Source organism: Anas acuta, chromosome 4 (genome assembly GCF_963932015.1).
Source record: "Anas acuta chromosome 4, bAnaAcu1.1, whole genome shotgun sequence".
In the NCBI taxonomy this organism is placed as follows: domain Eukaryota; kingdom Metazoa; phylum Chordata; class Aves; order Anseriformes; family Anatidae; genus Anas; species Anas acuta.
The window spans coordinates 13533630-13557970 of record NC_088982.1 but is presented as its reverse complement, the minus strand read 5'-3'; the positions used below and the strand labels follow the sequence as shown (position 1 = coordinate 13557970).

The 24341-nt window shown below is 34.9% G+C and overlaps 1 protein-coding gene across 3 annotated transcripts in view; it reads left to right on the top strand.

The window, feature by feature from the left end:
- Positions 1-24341, top strand: part of SLC2A9 (solute carrier family 2 member 9) — a 127903-nt gene that overhangs the window by 82232 nt on the left and 21330 nt on the right. For all 3 annotated transcript variants that reach the window (XM_068679916.1, XM_068679917.1, XM_068679915.1), the window contains 2 exons: positions 3265-3366; positions 4958-5033. In XM_068679916.1, the coding sequence (XP_068536017.1) occupies positions 3265-3366; positions 4958-5033 (178 nt within the window). The remainder of the gene's footprint in view (positions 1-3264; positions 3367-4957; positions 5034-24341) is intronic.

Genomic DNA, 24341 nt, shown 5'->3' with positions numbered 1-24341 from the left:
ATACTTGAAAACTGGTGAATCATCTTCTACTTCCTATGAGTCATAGGCATCTTAGTGGGTTTTGCAAGATAACAAGATTTGGATTTGTATAATTAAAACCAAAAATGAACTTGTCATCTGTTTACAACCTTATATACTTTTTTTTTAAAAAAAACAAAAACAAAAACAAAACAGGGCATCTTCAGGGTTTATCTGAGCATTTGTTTCCATCAAAAAAAGGGGAACAGAAATTTGAAATATTGATGCATTGTCATAGGTTTTCTTAAGAAATCCTCAAAAATAAATTAATTTGGGAACTAAATTTTAGTTAGAAATACTGTTAACCTACACAACTTCATGGAATGGCTGCTGAAGCATCTGTGTACTTAAACAAATCAAAAAATCCTTTTAGCTTTGACCTATTCATACTCCCTGGATGCTTCTGCTTTGCCTCCTGATTGCCTGCATCCCTGCACAGGCCAGTAGCAAAGGCACGGAGCCATGGCTTTCCAAATGCAAGCGTAGCTTTTCACTGTAGCACAACCTTGTAATTCATGGCCAGGAAGGGAGCATGGGTTTGGCTGTTGCACTTGGCTTATCCTGAGCTTGACTCAATGTAGAATCCCATTTCAGCAGAGACTCATTTGAATCTGTGCCATAGGCAGATGTCTGGGTGTTTTGTTTGGTTTGAATTGGAGATGCAAGAGGTGGGCCATGCATTTGAACAAATTAGAGGTGTCTTTGGCTTTAAACTGGAAATAGGTTGTTTCTCCTTATAACTGGGAAAGTTAATCATGTCTAATGGAGAAGCCTTTGCCTTCTTAGTATTCTATAGATTTTGTTGAGTTGTTAGTGTGATTTACTTAGGATTAACTTTGAAAATGATTATAACATTTCCAGCAATTTGGGTACATCACAGTATCTGTGTGAATAAGTACAAAATTGCTGTTTACTTTCTCCAGTGAACAAAGTTGGTCCATTCTATAAATAACAGGAACTGCCACCAGGAATTATAGTTGCAAATTCTTTGGGGCAGAAACTGCAGGAAGCACCCATAAGTTGAAGCATTCAAGTTCCTCAGTGCTGCTGTATTAAATAAAATAACAATGACTCTGTAAGACGATGAAAGATTGGGAAACCTGGCATCAGCTCACAGAAAAGAACTGTTTCACGTGGATTTGTTCTGTTGTCTTCCCCACTCATCTCTGGATAAGATAAAATTTATATATATTAGAAACTATTATTCTCTTCTCTAAAAAACATATGGAGCTTGCAGATCTGATGTATTTGTGCCTGTGCTTTGCTGCTCTCAATTAAAACTGGGAGTTCCTCACCAACCCACCTAGATTTCCAAATATGTCTGGACTACTTATTCTCAATGTATGCAGGTACAGGTGTATGTACATATCTCCTTGGAGTCTTCGCTTACTGGCGTTTGCTTCACCTTGAGGTTGAGAGCCAGAAACTGTATAGCACTTTTTTCCACATTTTGCTCTGTATATGAACCATTTTTCCTCTGAGGGAGACATTCATCCTTCATGCCTTTTTAATACAAAACCCACCAGCTGGTGTAACACTAAGATTGTTTAATCACAACCACCAATCTGTAATTGAAAAAGTAAGGGAAAGTCCCTAGTCTGTCAAATTATGGTTGTAGCATCCATTGCTGAACACACTGCAGAAGTCTCCATCTTCTAATGGACCCACTGGATAAATTTACATCCTTCATAGTTATAAAAAACGTCTCTTGGTTAAGTTTGTGTGGCTACATGTATTTGCAAGATGGATTCATTAATCAACGTTCAAAATATTTGGCATCTTGTAGGGTTTTGACAGCATAACAGCTGCAGTTTTAGAACATTTGGACTCCATGAGTGCAATGTGAAACCTTAATAACATCAGGTCTATTTTAAACACTGCTCTGAAATAAATTATATTATGGAATCTGTGGTAACTGTCAAAATGAGTATACTTCCTCATTTAAAGAAATAAGGAATGCTAAATCTAGCTGCAGAGCTGCTAGCTGTGTTCTGCCGTGTCATGGTACTCTCTGGTGTGGAAGTCCACCTCTTCAGGGTAATGGGGATGGCACGTTTTGAAACCTCTTCTAAAAACTGCTGGTAAAACTGACATTGTGGGAGAAGTGCTTACACACGAGGCATTTCCTCCTTGAACAACTATGTGCTTTCCTGTAACACATTTCTTTTAGATGCTCATAGTGGAAGTCTATGTTGTCTCCAAAAATTAAAGGTATTGCTCCAGATTTAATTTTATTTGCTCATTTAATCTTTTGCTCAAGGGATGTCTGAAAGACTGATTTCAGTCTCTACCAAATAACTGTGTGACAGTCATGTGACTCTGACTTTAAGATATTCAAAATGATACATTTTGGGCTTCATAAAATTGTTTTACCCTTCTCATAACAACACCAATTGTAATCGATAATTATGGTAGTTGTCAATGAGAATAATGTATTAGAAAATATTGTGATCTAAAATAGGTATAGCCTATTTTAATGAGTCTGACTGGCAAAGAAAATTCAGTTTCATATTGCAGCTTTTCAGAAATCTTTTCACTGTGTTCTTTTCTAACAGAATAGTATTCAAATTTTCTGACTGTTAACAATGTTGTGTTATCCTAAGGTGTTAAATATAAATTCAAATTGTTCATGAATGCACAGGTATCTGTTCAATAATCCCTTGTCCTAGTGAGGTTTTCTGATGGATGGATTTCTTTTATATGGCTACTCAAATTAAATCTAGATGATGACTAAATCTGTTTTTTTTTTTTTTGTTTTTTTTTTTTGTTTTTTTTGCTTTGTTTTGTTTTTGTTTTCTGAATTCAGGTGAACCAGAAATTAAAAACAAATTGTAGATTAATAAAAGTTACTTAACCTAAGCTTTTTCTTTTTTTTTGCTTAAATCTTAAACCTTTCAAGTTTATGTTGAAAGAGATGTTGAATGAGCTGTTGAAATTAATAGTTGAAATGCAAAAGCAAGGAAGTAATTTCTTTCAAAATACTGACATTTAAAAATTGTATATTTCTATATTATATAATTGTATATTATAGGAATTTAGTGAAAATTTGTAAGCAGTTAAATCAATGTAGAATTGTGTAAACATAATTGTGAGGACAATTATAAACATAGCATACCTGATATGTAGTACAAAATCAATTAAATTATATTTATTTTTGGTCTTCATACCAAAAGAGCATATTACATGGCATTACATTCTGACCAAAAGAGCATATTACATTGTCTGATGCCAATTTTTGTTTTCCAGGGCTTAGTTATTGAGCGGCTCGGACGCAGGCCTCTTCTCATCGGAGGTTTTGGGTTGATGATTGTCTTCTTTGCAATTCTTACCGTGTCTCTGACTTTACAGGTAACAATACAGTCATTAGATATTTTTGTTCTCTCTTTTGTCTATTCTAAACACCAGTTACTTGATACCTGTTTGCCTCAGTGTTCCTCTATAAGCCAATCCTTTTAATTGGTTTGATGTAAGGATTCAAAGGTCTGTCTTTTGCTTTTTTATAAATCTGGTGTTTTGCTTTTTTATAAATCTGGTGTTTTCAAAACACTGTAGTTAGCTGTAGTAGGTTTTGCATTAAGAAACCATAGGGGCCTTGAACATTCACCTCTCATCAAATGAAAGACTCAGGCATATCATGAACTATTATGAAGACAGGTTTACCCATAGCTGGGAAATATTATATTCTATGTTTTTATCCTTGCTTGTAAAGCAGTCTTCTTTCATACTATTCATAATATTTCATACTATTCATAATATTCATTATACTTAGGCTTGGATAAGTATCCATGTTTACTCTTCTATCAAGTCACATATTTTTATTAAAATTATAAAGACAGCCTTTGCAGAACATCTGCTCTTAAGTTTTCAGATGTTATTAGCAGTTGGTTCTCCAACTCTTTCAAATGGTCAAAGGATAATCATTAAAACAATCTAAATACTGAGCCTAATAGACACACTGCATAATAGACAGACTATAAGAGAAAGCCATCAGAAAATGGGGGTCATTATTTAGCACTGAAATAAATAATTACATGTTTTAGCAAGTGTATTTTACAGTGCCACTTAGGGCACATATATGTATCTTGTATAATACATATGTATCTTGATCAAATTTGCAAAAACAGTAAAATTCTAATAAAAACTTTGCTGATGGAAAAAATAAATAAATGGAGAGACAGAAAGAAAAGGGAATCCCTGAGTTTTTCCTATCTAATAGTGTTTTTATCAAGAATACACGTAGACAGTTAAGAAAGAGTGTCCTGAAAACTCAGTAGAAATCATGCAGAGTATTTCATGGTCCTATCTTTTAGAGGTATGAATTGAGAGAAATCTACTTTGGAGTAAAATAAAAAGATTGCCTTGTGAGGAAAACAGGTGATTCCATTTACAAGTCGTTGTTGCTTGCACGCATGACCTTTCTTGTCTGCAAAATAAAGTTATGGCTAAAAATGCCTCGAATGTGGCTTTCATGTGCTATGTGAAGTTTCAGATACAGCTGTCTGACCCAAAGGCAGCCTTCCATATCTGGACTTCTGCCCAGCCTTTAACTGGAGAACTTAGAAGCTCTTTGGATCATCATAGCTGCTCTTTAAACATGCTTGAAATATCTGAGGAGGACAGAGGTGCAGAATCTGTACAATAGAAAGAAAAACTCTTTTCCAGATTGGCTTGAACTTTAGCACAAGAAGTTGTAGACCTTTAGAGTTGTGACTTCTGTGGTGCAGGAGACTGGCTAGTATTTCTCTACATGGATACCACAGAGAGCAAGACCTTCTATGCAAATAATCTAATAAAATTCTACAGAAATGTGATTTTCTAAATTAGTCCTAGACTAAATTCTGAAATACAGAATGAATTGTGGAAAAAAATATTATTTCTGATTTTTTAATACTGGAGATAAGTACGATACAATTAACATGAATGTCTTTTTTCTACCCAGAATAATGTGCATTGGCTTCCTTACCTCAGTATATTTTGCATTCTTGCAATCATTGCATCATTCTGCATTGGACCAGGTATGTCTTTTTTGTCATGTTTCTTTGTACATTAAATCCCAGCTATTCTTGCACTGGCAGCAATGTTTACAAATTGCTTGTTAGTAATATCGCTTAATCCTTGTCTAAGACCTCAAGGGGTGTAAGACAAGGAAAGGTAATAGCAGCACACAGTGATAGCCACATACATAATAAAAACTCAAGTACACACACATTACAGAACTAGCGCCTAAACTGCAATCAGTACCAAATTATAATGTTGGCAAGTATTGTAGGATTGCTTCTGTTTTTTTAAATATATATAGACAGAGTCTAGTATCTCGGTGTTCATTCATCAATGCTTATGTTAACAGATTAATGCCAGTAGTACACTGGGAGACCAGTGGAGGGAGAGGAGTGGGGCAATTGAATCTTGCAATCCCCTTGTCCTTCTGTAAGGACAAATCTCAGGTTCAACTAAGTCTCTAGTATTACTGGTAAATCTTTTTTTTAGACTGAAGTTTTTTTAAAAGGGTTTGTAGAATAGAGATTTTCTTGCTGTTTCAATACCTAATGACAGTTAAATGTTGACTTGAAAGTTCTCAAGAACTTCCCTTCAATTGTTTTAAGTAGCTTAAATAATTTAAGTGCAGCTACTTATAGCATCTTTCTTTGTTTCTTCCATAAAAATCTGTTGAAGAGAGTTCTAATTTGTTCTATATTGCAAACACTTTCCACCAATTTTTAGAACCTGCAGATCAATATGTTCTTATGCATTGTATTTTCAGCATCTTAAAATTAATTCTTTACATTTCTCCGTTACCTCAATATTCACCCGAATATATTCCATTTTCCTTCACTTAGCTTTACATAGACCCTTACTGAGACTATTCAGAATTTCCTGTTTTACTTTCCATTGTCTTTGGAACAAAGTGTCTGTAGGTGTACGCAAAACCGACAGTTTTTTTTTTTTTTAAATATATTAATTGTTTTCTCCAAAATTTTTTAGAAATTATATCTTCTCATGTGTTTTTCACTGTGCTTATTGTTTTTAAAGCCAAAGAACATTGTAATGTACCAGTAGCTACCTAGTTGGCTTCTCTACCTCTTCTTTATACCTGACAGTAGTAGGAATATTTTTATAGTATTGAACATTGCTTTGCTTTTTATGAAAAATTTGGTAATTGACACTTCAGTGGTGAAGAAGAAATTACGAAGAATTGTATCTTGTCTCCTCTGCAATTCAACAGCAGATTTTAGTTGACTTTTAATGGGGCCGGATTTATCTTCAGTGAAACTTCTCTGAGGGGGATTATCTCTGTTTTGTTTAGTGGGACTTAAGAGCTCTGAACTACTTTCCTACCTCTCATTTCTCTTTCAGAATATGAAAGCAATTTTAATTATTGGCCATGTGTTAAATGGATGAATGAGTCTCTTGATGCTGTTTAATCATACAAGTCTATCAGTGCAGAAGAAAAGAAGGCCAAGTAGGGCAGCTGCACTTCTTTTTGTGCAAGCAGTGATATTTGGGTTCCAAAATCAGAATCAAGCTATTGTACTAATGGGCCAACCCCAGCTGCCAGAATTTCTGGAGCAGAGAACACCTGAGAGAAACTGTGCCAATTTAGTAGTAGTGGCTACAAGAGGACTTGGACCTTAGAATATCTTAATGGAAGATTTACGTTACTTGGCAAATCTCAGGATTTGCTGGGTTTCTTAGTGTGAAATATTACTTTGTATTTCTATTCTATGAACTAAAATTTAGTTGAATAATTAATCAAACAATTATAAAACTTAGTAATTAAAAAAAAAAAAAGACAAAAATAAACAAAAAAACGCTGCTGATGTAAAATTGCAACTGTGTGTGAGGAATAAGAGATGAATTCCATGGAATTACTTATCCTTATGTTTCCTTAAATAAGTAAAATACAACACACTGAACATTTCAAGGTAGATCAGAATTATTCCATAACTGAGATAATGTTCAGTGTTTTCCTCAAGCAAGTCAAGTACGGCAATACAGTCAAAACAGTAATCTTTTGAGTAAAATAAATACAAAAATGAAAAGATTTTTCTGAGATTCCAACATAAGAAAGTTTCAATTCCAATGGATTTCCACTTTTTTTTTCCAGTTTCAAGGATGTCACTCCGCAGCTGGTCCTGCAGCTGCGTTATCATCATTATCATTATACCTTCTCCCATTGTAGTCTGCACAGATAGTACTTTCTCATCAATGACCAGCTGCATGTATTTATGTATGTCCCAGTGTGCAAGACATTGTAATATTTTTCAGTTATTTAGTTAACTAAATATTCAGTATATTAGTTAACTCACATACAGTTACATACCATGTTTCATTTGTTCATTTTGCATAAAAGGAGAGGATGTAAGTAATTCATGGTAGAACAAAGAATACAATGAATTGCCTGGGTTAAATCTTCTCTTTCTGAAAGATCTCTGCTAGATGAGTAGAGGTGAGCTTATAGAAAGAAGAAGATCATTACCCACAAGCCATATACTAATCAATTAATTTGGAAAGACAGAGGAATGAACCTCATCATTTTGTGTAACAAAGATAAGATCATTTCAGCCAGGTTTCAGAAACTTGAGCATTAGTGACAATCTGTAATGATGCTTTGAAACATTTTGACAGCATGCCTAATGAGTTCACTGGAACTCTTTCTGTGATCTTAGTTTCAAACTTTGTAAAATTTAAGTAAGGGTTGAATCATGCATCTCTTATTTATGGAATAAAACTATTAGTGTTGGCTTCTGTGGAACAAATTCTGTCTGAACAAAAATGACTCATGAGTAATGATTCTGAGTCCTAAATTACTACACAAAGATCAATACTGAATAGTGTGTACTTCTGTTCTTTTATTCCAGAACTCTGCAGTCCAATGGGAAATCTGTATTTCTGGATCTTCCTAGATAGGGCAAATAAGACTCACTAGTAATTATCAGATAACTTAAAATCTTGACTTTGTTTTGTTCAAAAATATACTGTGACAGTTATTATACTAATATATATATATATACACACACCCTATATATGGCACAAATGATGTTCATACATGTACTAAGGAAAAAAGTACATGTTCATACATGTACTAGGGAAAAAAGATACAAAAACTAGATACATGTACTAAGGAAAAAAGTTACAGGGAAGTGTGCAATACCATTGGAGTGTCATGGTAAACAAAAATATCATTTATTATAATGGGAAAGTCACTAATGAAAATTAACCTTAACTTTCAGTTCCTTCTACTGTTGGGGTTTTAGTAAGAGCAAGTAAGTAAACAAGAACCTATTTCTGAACAAATCTCCAATGCAGCGGCTGTTAGAGAATGTCCAAAGAAAAGTACGAACAAGGCAAGCATGTAAGACACTTTTCCAGAAGGAAATTTTTTCAGCTTAGTGTATTCCTGAGAATAGTTTCTAAAATTGTCGAAGTCTTGCATGAATTAGTTCATTTTCTGTCTGAAACTGCAAAATTTTAGCATCTGCAACATCCTTTGGCAAAAAAAAATTTGCATGTCTACCACCTGCCATGTGTATAACTGCATCCTTTGGCTTTGTGATGCCTTCTGTCTTCCAATGGAAGAAATGTAATAGTTGATTCCCTTCCTCCCTCTGAAGGTTTCTTGTGATCCTGTAGACTCATCACCTTTTCCAGAGTGAATGGATATTTCTTATTGCTTCTTTCTCAGAGATATTTTATGACACCCCTTTAGCCGGAAAGTTTCACACTTAAATATCTGGTATTCTTTTTTAACACTCTGGTGTTTTAATGAGATAAGACTGAGGCTTAGAAATAAATTTCCCATCTTTCCAGTCAGTAAAAGTTTTTTTACACCAGAAAATTAATGTATTTTTTTCATTATTGTCAAGTTGCAACTTTTTAATATTTTTGCCTTTCTATAGAAGGCTGAGCATCATTTGCTTATATTGTTTAACCAGGTGCTATTGTCATGGTACTGCTCATGCTTACTAGCTCATGAAATTCTTCTGTAGAAGAAGCATGCTCTTTATGCTCTTATTTAGAGCTTTTCAGCATTCTTTGGAGTAAATCCTACATGGTTTGTCATGATTCCGCAGATACAGATCTTCATCTAGGATGAATTCACTTTGCATTCATTGAGCTATTGGTACTTGGAAGAATTATCCTATCTGAGAATAGTAAATAATGTGGACAATTGAGCTCATAAAATACTCCTAGAACTTTCTAGATAATAAATACAGGATTTGCTCTCTTGCTAGACCGTCTGATACTTGCTTGATAGCTTATATATTGTGTGGCCTCCCACTTTCAGAATAGCATATGGATGAGTACCATCTGCTCTTTACAGCTAGAATCAGCTGTTACTATATATTTTTTTTTCTATTCGTTTCATTTTTCTGAACTCAGATTTTCAGCCTGCAGATGTTTTTCAGACATATTGCTAAGCACTGAAACAATAATGTTAACAATAGGTATGTTCATGCATGCGAGTGATTTGGTACTTCATTGTTTTTATCAAAGGACAAAAGAGCAGAAAGAAATCTTTCATGTATTTACCAAAAAAATAAAGGGACCCTTATGTTCAGAATAGACAATGCTTTCCAGTGTTATTTTGGTGATGTGAACAAGTTAGCAAGTTAGTAAATATTTTTACAGTTTTCACCTCGAAATGTGAAAGCTGCATGGAAATGTTTTTCATGGTCACACATTTGACCTGAAAAAAGAAATATAGAAGAAATATAGTATGTTTCTACTGAGGAAGTGTCATCGAGGAAGTGTCATCCAATATAGAGTAAACAGAAAGGACTGATGAGTTTGTTTCTCATTCCTAAGGAGACAACAAGTAAAAAAAAAAAAAAAAAAAAAAAAGAGAGAGAGAGAGAAAGAAAGAGAGAAATACAGAAAACAAATCACAGAAAAGAAAATGTAATAAGAGAACAGTTTCAATACCTCCACAAAGCATTTGTGCTGTTTTTCAGCTTCAGAGCAAACGTATTGATTTGGAATGCTTTGTCTGAGTGAGCAAACACTGTGCAACTCATTGGAAATTTAGTTAGTGATAGATGGGCTTAGGTACATGCAAAACATCTTCCTTCTTTGACCTTGTCTTAGAGTAATATTTTTTAAAGATGAAAAAATGCTAAATCCAGCTATAGCTATTCCCACTTTCTCAATTAAATCCATATAGTTGCTTCATCATGGACACAGAATACAACCATGTTGAGCTATGGCTACAGAATCTATGCCTGTTTCAGGAAAACCACAATAAAATCAGACTTAAACAGGAAAAGTGAGGCTTATTTCTATCTGTTTACTTGAATTCCCTGTCTACTCATTGTGCCTTTGCAGCAGTTGCTGTGCAAGCAATTGATTTTTTATTTTGCTGGGTGAATTGAAAAATATTTATATTTATGTGTGTGTATTGGGGAATTTGAGGTAGTTTTACAAAGCTGATGGAAATTGAGTCCTTTTATCTACTAGACAGTTAAAAAAACAAACAAACAGACACATACACACACAAGAAAAAAAAAAAAAACGACAAATTAACAACAATAAACCAGATGACCCAAGATGTGTCCAATCCATCCAGAGACAGTTTTCTGCAGAGGTATAACACCAACAGTCAGGGAGGCTGTATTATATGTTGGATAAGGGGTTTTCACTGTTTTTGAAGCTGTTCCAATTTCTTTAAAACACACAAATATTCATTCTCTGAACTAGAAAATGACTCTTCTGCCATGTGTCAAGAGATTCACCCCAGATGGTAGGATGTGGGGAAAAAGAAAACCAACTGTAAGTGGTTACAGCAATTTTGGCATGGACTTACAGATAACTTTCCCAATGCAAATAAGCATGACAAAAAATACAGCAAGACCTTGAATCTTTGGGAACTTGGCATAAAGCAATTCGATGTGTTGTCTTTGTATGAAGAGCTTTATTAATATTTCTTCTTCAGAAGACCATTATGTTTACATGTTTACATCCTTCTATCCAGTTTTGATAAATGGAGGAAGCAGTGTTGCAGCTGGGGAGGTTATTTATGAGTTCTGTCTTTGAAACAATTAAATGAAGGGTAGGATGTGGACTGTTCTATGAATATTCCTAACTTTAATGTAGGCCTTCCTTTATCACCTTCTTTCAGAAACTGAAAAAGTATTGTGTCTTTCAAATCAAGCCTTTGCAAATTCAGTGACACTGAAAACAGTAAACTTGAGTACTGGACATATTTTACCACTGGCAATAAGTACAAATTACCCAAGACCTTATTGTTGTAGCGAGACTTGTAAAAGGTGTCTGTGTTGCCCTTCCTTTGACCACTCTAGCTTGGAGGGAGGTTAGCCATGTGTGCACAGGTGGGTGTGTGGTAACATTCTTTCCTCCATGGGACATTGCCCAAGTGTTACCCGGAGCACTCTGAAAAGGAAAGAAAGGAAGGAAGAAAGGAAGAAAGAACTTTTATTATCACAAGCAGTAACAGTAGGGAAAGTTTTAGAAATCTGAAAAGTTGCTTTTATATCTATTGCCTGGTAAGTCAAGCCATCTTTGTGGGGGAAACTTGTGTTATTTTGGTAGCACTTCAAGTCTGAGATTACTGATCTAAATTTACTGATCTAAACTAGTCTAAAGTGACTAAAGAGTCACTTTATCATTCTCATTTCTTGTAATAGGTGATGTATATGTTCAGGCAGCTGGAGTGTAAAAGAGACTTAGAAAATAAGGAGCAGAGTGAGGATTTAAGAATATTTGAAAATGTTAGTTAAGTGAGAATACAAGAATGATATCTATAAGTATCACATGGAAAACTTCCCTACAACTATTTTCATTTTATCTGTAATTCATTTGAAAGACAGTTTTATGTTACCACACTATATGCACATTATTTTACATCTTATCTTAGAGTCCTAACACATCATATTGCCATGTATCATCTCTCTGTATTCTAATGTGAAAAATATGCATTATATTGTCATGTGCCACATCATCATTTCTGTGATGAAGACTTAGAGTTGATTGTTAGAGCAAAGAAGTGCTCATGGAGCAGTTTGCACAGGAAGGCTGCAAAGAGAGGCTTCTGTGAAGGTGAAGTAAGTTCTATATGAAAAGATACTGAATAACTTCATAGTGTTCAACAAAACAGAAGATTGAGAGTATGTTTTCTGTTTCTAAATACATGAGCAAAAGAGAGAACACTGAGTAGGGAGAATAAGCTGAAGGCAAATGTTACTGCAGAAAATAACAATAAATCCCAAATCTAGGTGCTAAGCTAGCCATGAAAAAAATGCAGGCAGAAATTGGAAGAAAACTCCTAACCACTGAAAGAGCTGAGTTCTGTTTCAGCAGCACAGTGGAAACAGGAAAAGGGGAAACTAAATAGCAAAAGGAGAAACTAAACAAACAAGCTTTATAAATTTATAAAGCAACTGTATGAAATACTGCCTGAAACCGCTGAGGATGGGATTTGACACAGATTTAATCTGATCATGTGTTCCTTTATCTCCAAGTCCTATATTCTTACTCTACCTCCAAGTAGATACTCTGTATAAAATCTGTCTTTGCTTCCATTTGTCAAAAAGCCATTGTGCCTGCAAAGATGTTCTTAGAGAGGATTTTCTAGCTGGTCATTATGTAGAGCACGTAGCCAATGACTTACATCAGTGTCTGTTTATTTTTGTTTGTTTGTTTGTTTGTTTGTTTTTAATTCAGTGGAGCTTCAGTGAGAAGAGAGCAAGAGTATGTATTTAGTCCTTACACAGTATTTTCAGAGCATCTGACTTTACTGTCTTATGTTGTGTAACATCTTCAAAGTGGTTATTCTAGCACAAAATCCCATGGGCATTTCTGTGGGTGAGTAACACTCCCCTTCAGAAGGAATACTGGCTTCAGTGGTGTTTGTGTGAAGTTGAATTCAGTGTGAATAGTATCAGAAGTGAATCATTGTGATTTTCTTTCAGCTCCTTCTTATAAAATAAGTTCCTGTTCAGTATGCATCAGGATGGCAAAATCAGATGAGTAGTAGGTTTCCAGAGAAACATGATGAGAGACATGATCTCATCACAGAAAAGTGAAATCACTAAAATTCATTCTTTGATGGAATTTGAAAAAAAAAATAGTAATTTTATGCTTGCAGGATCTTTGTTTTCCAACTCTTGCTTTTAATACTGATTGCACTTTTATGCACAGCTAAGAAACATTAACAGACCAGACCATTTCAGAAAAATATTTCACTTGTTTTTTGTCACTGTTTTGAGAGTTTTGTCTTGTAACTGAGTTTTATAATACATACTTGTCATGGTTTATTGAACGTGAGTGAAGTTTTTCCTAGTACAGCTCAATATAGACACAGTGGAAACATGATAATGGTATATTCAGCATGTGTTAAATTGACATTATAAAGTAAACAAAAGAAAACTCAGAGGAAATCATTTCTGTGCCCTGAGGTGTATCAAAGATATTTTGGTATTTAAAGTTTAAATCAGTCAGTGCTCTTATTCTGAATGCCAATGTACAGCTGTATTGACACCAGAGCGGCTGTGATAAAAGGGTCACCTTGAAAGCCATGAGGTTTGTTCAATCTGAAATGTCATCAGAGAAGAAAAAAAAAATCTTATCTTGGATGTGAAACACAAACAAAGGTGTGATAGCACACATGTAGACATAAAAGTACTGAAATGAAAGGCAGTGTCAGTATTATCACCTGAAATAGGCATTTATAGAAGCTTTGTGTGATGCTTTAACTTCTCCACGTAGAGGGGGGATGCAAGAATTTCTAATGCTCAGGGCTTGCCATGGAATGTCTATTCTTTTAGTACAGTTTGATAAAGTGCTTGGAGCTTGCTCGTGTGGAAAAAAAAAAAATCTCTCTTTATACTAGAAAAATTTATCATGTTAAAAAAAAAACAAAAACAAAACAACAATAAACCCATGTTGCTGTATATATAATTTAATAAGTAGTAGATTTCAAAGTTTAATTTTCAAAGGGTCTTTTATTCTATAAACTAGAAGCCTTTACAGTCATTCCAGCAGGTAAGCATCTTTTGATATGGCCAAATAGTTCCTGCATCAGAAACGAAGGGTACTTGCACAGAAACAACCTTTAGTTTTCCTCAGTATTGTAATAAAAGGCTTGGTTTAAAAGCTGTAAGGCTTTGGGGAAACAACAGTAGATTTAAATCTGCTGCCCTAAGAGTGGCTAAATATTCCAAACACGAGTTATAGTTCTGATCAGGGATAACTCATACTAACCTGGAGATATATTTATTATGTAATAAGTAGCATAAATTTGTCTCAGTTGAAGATTTTCTGAGGCATCTCTGGCCCCATCCTTTGCCCTGTTGTGCCACTCCATTTCTGTGGAAAACCATCCATCCAACACAAGTAGCCCTACGGGTAGCATCTCAGCCTCCCAGCTGCCAGCAATCAGAGCCTGCCATATTAATGAGGAGTGCCATTTCTTTAATTTATGTGGGCTGTGAACCAAGCAGCAGGAGTTCTGATTTACCATTCCTTTTCTATTTAGTGATGGAAAAAGCTACTCCCTACACTTGAGACAGGAGTATTTTCAACTACTGCTACTAAATCAAGGAGGTTAAAGAATGGGAAGTTAAGGGTTTCATGTGAGAATTTCTCTTTTGGTTGCCTTTCAGTGAACAAACTGTATTTTGGAGTTAAGAAAAAAAAAAATTATCTGGCTGCACTTTCACTGAATTTTGTGCAGGGTAAGACAACATGTCCCTTGATTATAGTAAAGACAGTATAATTCAACACATTTGGGATTGTTTATGTTTATGTTCTGTTCAAATGCTCCTCTCTTTAAAGCGCAGCATAGAATAAGTGTAGCTTTTAACAGTTCTGTTACAGAAGTGGTTTTCATTCTTTATAATTAATGGAAGTTGTAAAGAAAAATGATCCTCTAGTATTCCTAAGGTAACTGTTGGATAAAGGAACTGCTGGAGATGACATTTGGAGTTCTTAGCAGCAGGAAAACTTAACGAACTTCCTCTCTTTAACAATAGATTTTACAAATTTTCTTAATTGAAGCTTTCAAAAAGTGAACATTTTGACACTTGAGAGCACTCCTCTTACCTGAACTAGTGTGTTTTCCTGAGTGATAGTTAATTACTTGCTGATGGCTCACAACTCAAAGGTTTAAGAAATTTGCTGCTGAAAAAATTGCATCCATGTGGTTTAGAGCTCAATTAAAAGACTGATTTATTCAAATGTTGTGTAAATGATGTAGGCACATTATTCAGAATAATTTGAAGTAGATACAGAAAGCCTAGTAAAAAATACTGAAGGTTTTGAAATTCACAATTTACAAGTAGTGTTTGTATATTATCAAAAAAACTTTTTCTTCTGTGAATTAGTATAAAAATTTTATATTTATAAAAGTGCAAACTAATAAATATGTAGAACAGTAGCTGTAGAACTAATGAATGTAGAACTGACCAATGTAAGACAGTAAAAATAGTATATTTTCATTGTGACCAGGCATAATTCACACAAAAATAATGTTCTAAGTTCATTTCATCTACTTTTGGCTAAGCTCCATGACCAGCATTTAAATGCAAACGTTCACTATCTTTATGTGACAACAAGAAGTTGCTCTAGCAACTAGACAGTGCTTCTTGATAGCCAGCACACAATATAGAAGGCTAAATAAACAGCACTAGGAAACTTTCAGGGGAAAGTAAAAATAGGTCAGAAGTACAAATCCATATATAAGGATTACATCAAAAGTAGTGTGATGGTTTGTGTTTGCCAGTTAGCAGCTGATTCCTTTGGATCTCCAGATGTTATTTGTCCTACTCTAGAAAATTCACTTTTTTGAGAAACATTCAATTTTTCTGAAAACAGCTGGCTTTTTTGAATGGGAGGTGTTTCTTGTCCAGTCTTCAAAGTAGCTGCTAAGTATTTTTCAAAATTACTATTAAATTATACTATATTACTCATCTTCTTGTATCCTCTGTAATGTCTACCTAAAGGAAGGCTTTAATGAGAGGAAGCTTTTAATTCTCCTGTGCCATTGATGTTCTTCCACTCAGTTGAAAAAATAAATCATAACTCTAATGCAGTTAAACTTTTGAGGTCACAAAAACACATAAACTGCTATAAAGTGTTAAGACTACAACTTTGTTTGGATTGCTGTCATGCAGTTCTAGTAGTGGATGTTTTGAGGAAAACCTGTGAACAGGGTGTGTCTTCCTCCAGAGTACATCCAATGCAGCTTCTGTCATGTCATTCTGCTGGTTAGGGAGTTCTTGGGGCAGAGGTTGAATGTGGACCACCTTATTTGGGTGCCAGCAATTGACTGTCTTCTGTCAAGTTGTTACTCATAGTGAAAGGTCATCTTCAGGCTATTTGTTTTTCTTTTCTGTTTGGTAACAATCAGGTACCGTGATTTGTTATATCTATTTTGGCTATTCAGCACAGTATCTGTGTTTGTAATACTCTGCATTCTGGAGCTGCAGCCAAATTCTTTAATCATTGTCATTTGAGACCCAGTGTCCTAAAAACTTCAATAGTTTCCAGAAATCATAAACCATGAAGACTTAGTCTGTTGCCCATCTTAAACAAGGGGGGGAAAAGAAAGAGACACTCTTCTGTCCAAGTTTCTCTGAAAATTTGGTCCAATATTCTCACTCTTGGGAACCTTCAAGATGAATGCAGCTATACAATGACATAATTGTGCATGGCTACTATGATTAATTTGTTTGTTAAAAGATTTCATGAGGAAAGCCTGACATGCCACACTGAGTTTTCAAGACTGTTTTAGCTTGCATAGTTTCACAACCAGCAGCATTTTGTGCTAATGTGTTGTCATCTTGAATTCATGACAGGGAAATCATGCCTGGTGTCTCTGTATTTTTTTTAAGTAGATTACTATAGAAGTAATCAGCCTCAACCAAATAGGGATTTTTTTTTCTTTTTTCTGTTTTTAGTCCTTTCATAGTGCTGTGAATGCCTGAACATTTCACTTACCTAAGACTGATAACTTGTGAGTCTTTATTTCAGGTATTTCCATTATATTGCCATCTGTATAGTGGATGAAAATGTAAGGGGCATTTCTCTGCTTCTATTAAAGTAGGAACTCCCTTTTTAAAGATCATTGTTTTTAATAAGTTGATGTTAAGAGAAGTAATTTTTAATCACCATCTGATTATTATGATACTGAGAATAATTATAAAATGAATTATTTCATAAAGTCTCTTAGTCATAGCTAAATAAAGAAATTTTTTCTTCACGTTCAAACAGAATAGAAAGCCAGGCTATAATTAAGGTTCTGATATGATAAAGTGAGTCTGGAAATATAGCAGATGTTTAAAAGACTATTCACATGTAGTTAAAGGTTGAGTGTATTTTTGAATTGTATTTTGTTCTTTAGTAGCTACACAGAATAATAATGGTGAAGCGAAAAGAAATATTGCTAGTCCTACAGTAGAAATGTAATATTGATGTTCAGTTTTCAGATGTTTCATGATAACTACTGCACCTAGTTCTGGTCTGGGCTATACATCACAAAAAGAGAAGAAAAAAAAAAAAAGGAAAAGAAAAAGAAAAAAAAAGGGGGGGGGGGGAAGAAAAACACACACACAGATCACAAAAATAACTCCACCAAACCGAAAGTGTTACCAAAGCACCAAAAAGATTATGTACTAATTGAATTTGTAAATCAATTAGCAGAATGGCCTGTTTCTGGGCTGCTGATTCTATTAGAATTAAAAATCAAATACTGGTTCTACAAAAAAACCTACTGCTTAATAGAAATTGAGACTAAGACAATTTGATCATCTAGCCTGCTTTCATGTGTATTAACAGCCACTGCATTTCATTCAGTCTCTAAAAACTATAGAAATGTGTGCTGTAGAACAGGAAAATCAATTTGATAAAAATGTTCAAGAACCAATTAGCAGCAACTAATTGATAAGAAAGAGATGTCTTCAGTTAATACTAAAATATAAACCCACAGGAGAGAGAGAGAAGGAAAAAGTAAAAATAAAAAAGGTAAAGATACTCTACTCAAATGCTGAAAATGAGGTTGACTTGGGCCGATACAAACTAGTTAGGATCTCCTTACTGATGAAGAAATATTGATATATTTTACAGTCCTTGTCACCATGGTGCAATAATATCCATATTTGGGGACGCTGCAGTGAAGTGTACCTCGTATTGAGCATATTTAGGTAGCTTTGTATTGGGAATATATGAATCTAATAAACTGTAACACCAAGTAGTCCAGTTGATTCATTTTGGTAACTGCCCCTATGTCCTGGTTTCTGTTAGAACAGAGTTAATTCTCATTCTAATCCAAAACATAGCACCCTACCAGCTACTAGGAGGAAAATTAACTCTGTCCTAGATGAAACCAGGATACTCTAGCATGACAAAACCATTTTTTTTAGTACTTGATTGGTCTTGTACAGTTCCAGACTACATTACTTACAGATTGCTTTCCTTTAATTTTCACCAGATCCTTGTACTGAAAGGTATTTCAAGATGTACATCACTGTTACATAAAGTTTATTTTTTCTACCTATTTCTACTACCTTTCTACTACCTATTTTCTACTACCTTTGCAGACTTGAGACTTCTTTTAAGACTGAACAATTTTCAGAAACAATGTGGATAAGAGATGAGTATAAAATGGTATAGATGAGGATGAGCAGGACTGCAAAAGAATTTTAATGCAAGATGGAAAAAAATGTAGATGCTGTTAGACTTTACTTTGATGTTATGGAGTTGGTGAAATGAAGTAAAAAGAGATGATAAAATTGAGTAACTGACAAGGAAGATGATCAAAGAACTGGTATTTGAACTCATGAAGTAGAATGTAGTGGTAAAGCACACCGGATAGAAGGAAATAAGGATAATTTAAGCAGGGTGAGATAATAATTTGCATATAGTTAAAACATTTATGGATGAACTAACAGATAGTGGACATTTTGTGCTGGAAGACCAAGCACAATTCAGAGGTGAATGCAGAGCATAAATGATGCAGAGATTAGAGTGAAAACTGTATTCTGCTCTTGGCTTTCAGTTCTAGGTTGCAGTGAAAAAGATTATGCTGTCAAAGCTGACTGAGTTCAGGGGAGTTCAGGGGATGTGTGGGGATTTGTGGTAAGGGGAAAAGGAAAAATTGAAAATATTACTCATGCTTCCAAGAAAACAGCTGTATTTAAAAGGAAGTATCATAACTCCTGTAAAGGGTGATATCTTGACAGTACCTAACTTACTGGGATACTTCAATTACGGAATAAGTATTTTGCCTTCATTAAACAATTTTGCAGAGAAAAATGGTTCAGTCAGTAAATGAGTGCTCATAAAATTCTGCTTGAGAATACTGCTTTATGGAACCAAAAATTATAAGAAAATGCTTTAATTATTGTTCAAGAGGAGGAGAATTTCACTGAACAAGAAGTGATCAGATGGTTCAGATACGGGTATTCTTATGTCTTTTACATTACAAAATTATGTGGAATATCTACTTTTAATGTAATTACCTAGGCAACTGTAGAAGGAATATTCTGTAGTTTCTTTATTAGCTGATAGCCTTGCTATGTGAACCACTTTAATGTGAATTACTGAGAATTGAGAATTAACATATTAACTAATCACGTTACTGCAGAGTATAGGAGGTACTTCTGTTGTACACCATTGTTTGGTTAATTTATTTACTCTAAAGTGATGTTGGCTAAACCAAAGGCTACTTATTAAATGCAAAAGCCTTTCCACACAATATTGTATTAAAACTATAGTGTTAATACCTATAATGTATTAGTTGCTATATTATCAGGTTTTGCCAGGTTCTGTATTTTTTGTTTTCTAATTTGGTTCTATAATGTACGCTTCTGGTTTGCCATAGACTGACTTAGCTTTAAATGTCCTATGTGCAAGTGGTCCTTAATCCAAGGCAGAAGAGATCAAGCTCTTCAGATGGTACAAATTAATGTGGTTAACTAACTATATTGTTTTATACAAGCCAAGTGACTGTTTTGCTTAATTCAGTAGTACGTGAGATTAACAGTTCTGGGAAAGCTGCAGACAGATAAGAGAGTCTGCAGCATGAAGCTATGACTCAGTACACACATATCACACATTCTGCTCCCAATTCTCCTAACGGGATTAGCTAGGCAATACAGTCATCCCATCTGAATACATAACACTGTTATTTCGTGGGGTATTATTCCACCACATAGAATGTACAAGATTACACAGCATCTCTTTAAAGATCAATATATTTTAGAAAATTCTTGTTCTATCTGTTGACCTATAGAAATGGAAAACATTCACAGTTCATATTGGGTGCCTCACTAGCAGTTCTTCTACAGTATGTACTTTCCAGCATTTTCATTTGTTTGTTTGCGTTTTTGTGTTTTCATAGCTAAGGTCTGAATACAAACAGACTTTTGAGGTCTCAGTGAAGAATACTAGGTTGCTCTGCCAGGTTGCTTTCTTGCAGGAACTTTGTCTCACTTTCATTCCTCCCCACCATAGCTGTCCTCTAGAGTTGTCTTCTTGCACTTGAATTGCACATACTGAAACCTTTCTCTGAGGTGGTACTCTATTTCCCAACCCTATTAGGATGTATCAGTCTTCTCCACCTACGTACCTTGCCTTGCAGTCAACTTGATCTTGTGTAGATCTGGCAGACATTTTTTAGCAAAACAGAACATTGTTGAAAAGTACTTGCCTGATTTGTCAAAGCATTTCATTTTGAAGATTTTTTTGTTTCAGAGAACAGGGCAGAAAAGTCTGGGAGCTCACAGTTTTTAAAATTTCCAGGCCCTCCTGTTGGAAAGGCACTTGGCTGCATTTCGAGCTGCAGGGCTACAAAGCCTAGGGCTCACAAGATGCCAAATGCTGCCTGAATACATGGAGTTGTGTCCTGAGCCTGTGCTGAAAGATAAGCAGGGGGCTCAGGGTGTTGCCTTTCTCATCATTAGTTCTTAGAATGTAAAGATTCTATTGACTTTAGAGGCAGTTTATTAATATAATAAATCTCCCCGATTTATATGCGGCATTTATTCTCTTAAGTTTCATTGCATAAATCATCTATGACGTTAACTCCTGGATAGGTAATGGATAGAAACAGAATGAGGATCTCAGCATTTTCCTTTGTTTTTCATGTTTTTTTTGTATTCATATTTTTGTAATGAACCAAGTAACTTCTGCTAAGCAGTATTTGTAACTGCTCACTGATCAAAACAGTAACTATATGCACTTATTTTTTCACAGGAAAATATGCTACTTGTTCAAATCTAAATATATATTTGAAAAAGACAGAGGAAAAAAAAGAATAGAATAGCATAGCACATGTGGCAAGAATAGTATTTCTGTTATATCATCCAATTTCATGTATAAAAGACAGTTGGGTTCAGATTCTGGATGTTTACCAGCAAGTGACATTGATTCTAAGTGTAACTGGACAAATTATGGAAGGAAATGACTAAAATACAGAGATATAGAGGTTTTGTTGCATGTCAAATTGTGTTGTGGAGGCATAGTCTAGTTTAATTAAGCAGGCCATTGATATACAAGGCCTATAATAAGAGATTTGCAATTTTCAGTGGAGGTAGCATTTTAACAGATAAAACAGTCTTTCTTTAGTGGCACTGCAGTCTGTTAAGAGCTTCTTCCATTATATTCACTGCAATGCTGAAAATAACAAAGAATTATATAATATAATAACAAAGAAATGAATCACTATAAGCATTGCAGTCAATGCATTACCTGTTTAAATTAATGTTCAAAAGCTACCTTGCTGAAAAACTCCTACAGGAAATCCTATTATACATTTTATTTTACGATTAGAGCTAAAATATAGCTGTTTCACTGAAAAATGCATGGAAAGTATTTCAGTGGAAATACTAATGCCAGGTTCATTCCCCATGAGAAAGGATATCAGTTAGCTTTTTGGTGAAACCATTTCAACCGTGTTCAAGCACGTATTATGGTTGCAAAATTCATGACAAAATTTTTAAAGACTGTTTCAAAAAAGCACGGTGGATTTATTGGATTGTTTTTAGCTGTAGTTCCCAAGCATCTATGGAACAGACATATATAGATAATTAATTCATAGGAGAGCTTGCAATGAGACTGACTATAAGGAATGTTTGGTGAGATGCCATATCGTTGTGATGACCCTACTACTCAAAAAGCAAGGTGGAAAATCTTGAGATTTTGTACGGTCAGTGAGGGAGGATCAAGCCTGTAGCTGCAGACTGTAGTGGCATACTTTACAACCTGGGCTGACCAGCATATTGCAGCTTCCTTCAATCCCATGCACCCAGATTTCTTTCTCAAAGAAACCAAGTTAAGAAGGGATCCTTGAGCACACCTCTGCACCTTGAAATGACTGGGGATGGGAGGATCCCTGGGGCTATGAGCTTAGCTGATTTCAGGTGCCTTTGCTGTTTGTCTTAAGGATTTACATTTTTCCTTCTACTTGACCTAAGTTCCATTTCATTTCATTCAGCTGAGGAGTGTGTTCTTAGTGATGTGGCTCTTGGCAGGCATATGTAACCCCTGCTCTGACTCTTACTAAGATCAGGTCTCTGCTCTTCCAGGCATATAGCAGTATACAGCAATGACCTGGCTTCATTCAGTTATTTGTTTCTAGGCCTGGTCTGTGTTTCAGCTAAACTGCCAATTATTTTTCAGGCTCCTTGATTTTTCCATACAATTCCTCTTAAGTCATTCCTCTACAGAGATTGACTTTCTCAAGTCAATCTCTGTAGAGAGATTGCCATGAGAAAATCTGGAGGTCTGTCTGTGCCACCTTTCCCAATTCCTGATTTACAAAACATTTAGAGCTCAGAGGAGCTGCTAATTTCTTTTTTCTTTTTAGACTTTGCAAAATACTATTTTATTTTACTATTTTTAATTGATTATTTTTGCAATTAGATTGAAGAGCTTTTGTGATAAGCATGACTAAGAAAAAGTTTTAGTGATGATTAATATGTATCTAGAATTTACATCTGAATTTCAAAATTTTTTTCTTTTTTTTCTTTGTTTTTACAAATAGTGCCCATGCATTTTTGTTTCCATAACATTTATGCTTTCTGATGTTTCTGTCCTCCTTTTTTTTTTTTTTTTTTTATATTATTGTTATTTCTCTTGCTTGCCTCTGGCTTTTTTCTCTCTTGTACAATGTGTATTGTTCTAAATGGATCTAGAACAGCATTTTTTATTATACTGACAAGAACAGCAACACCTCTGTAGATTGTCCTACAGCAAAGGCATGACAGAATAAATGACCATAAATAAATCATCTTACATGGTTTCTATGTTTCCAGTCCTTCACTTCTCTCTAAGGAGCAAGTGCTCTGGCAAACCACTGCCTCGTATGGCACTTGTGACCTAAAACAGATACTGACAGAACAGATGTGATTGTTGTTTTGCCTGCCATAGCTTAGGATTTGAACCCAAATACCAAATGTATGACAAAATGGGTACCGGAAGCCACCAAAGATTGATAGAACACATGTTGCTAGAATTTCAATAGTTATACCTCTTCTGCTGTTCATTCTGCATTGTCAAAGTGCTGTTGGCAGAGGTCACATTTGTTGGTTAAGAATTAGGTTCTACATGTGGCTTGCAGAAAGACATTAAACAGAGGCATGGATGGCCCTTCTCCCCATGTTTCTGTTTTCTATGTACGAAATAGGAGGAAATATTTATTTGCTGTATACTTTTTAAAGTGTAATTTATACTGACAGTCTTTAGGACAGAAAGTTGGGTTTGTTACAGTTGTAGATATATTCTCAGAAGAAGTCACATTAGTTGATAAAGGAGAGTGATGCTTATTAATGTATAATCTAACCTTTGGCTGCATCACATTGCCTTTCTTTTACACTAGTATTCACAGTCCCTGCATTTGAAAGATATGAAATAGAGGAATATCTGACACTGTGTGTCATTTGCATGTCCTGTTACATGTTTGCAAGTTACTATCTCATACTGCTGATAGAACAGCTTCTGATGCATGTGTTTAAGTGCAATGCCACTGAGCACAAGGGGCTCCATGAAGACCCAATGGATGGGCGAGTAATTTATGTGTATTTTGGAAGCAGGATTGTTACAGAGACTTTTGAGAAAAGGTGTATCTATTTACATGCTTTTGATTACTAAAGTGCCTAAACCAGAGAAAGGATTGAGATAATAGATGTGTACATCAATCTTGCCTACAAAGCTAAGTGGTAATGCAGAAAATAAGGCATAATAATAAAGGCAGACATGAAGTTCTTGAGGTAGAAATTGGTAGCACCAGAATACTGAAAACCTGACTAAGGTCATGAGGTTTATATTTTTCCAAACTGCTATGAAAAAATTCTGCAAGCATATGTGTGTCT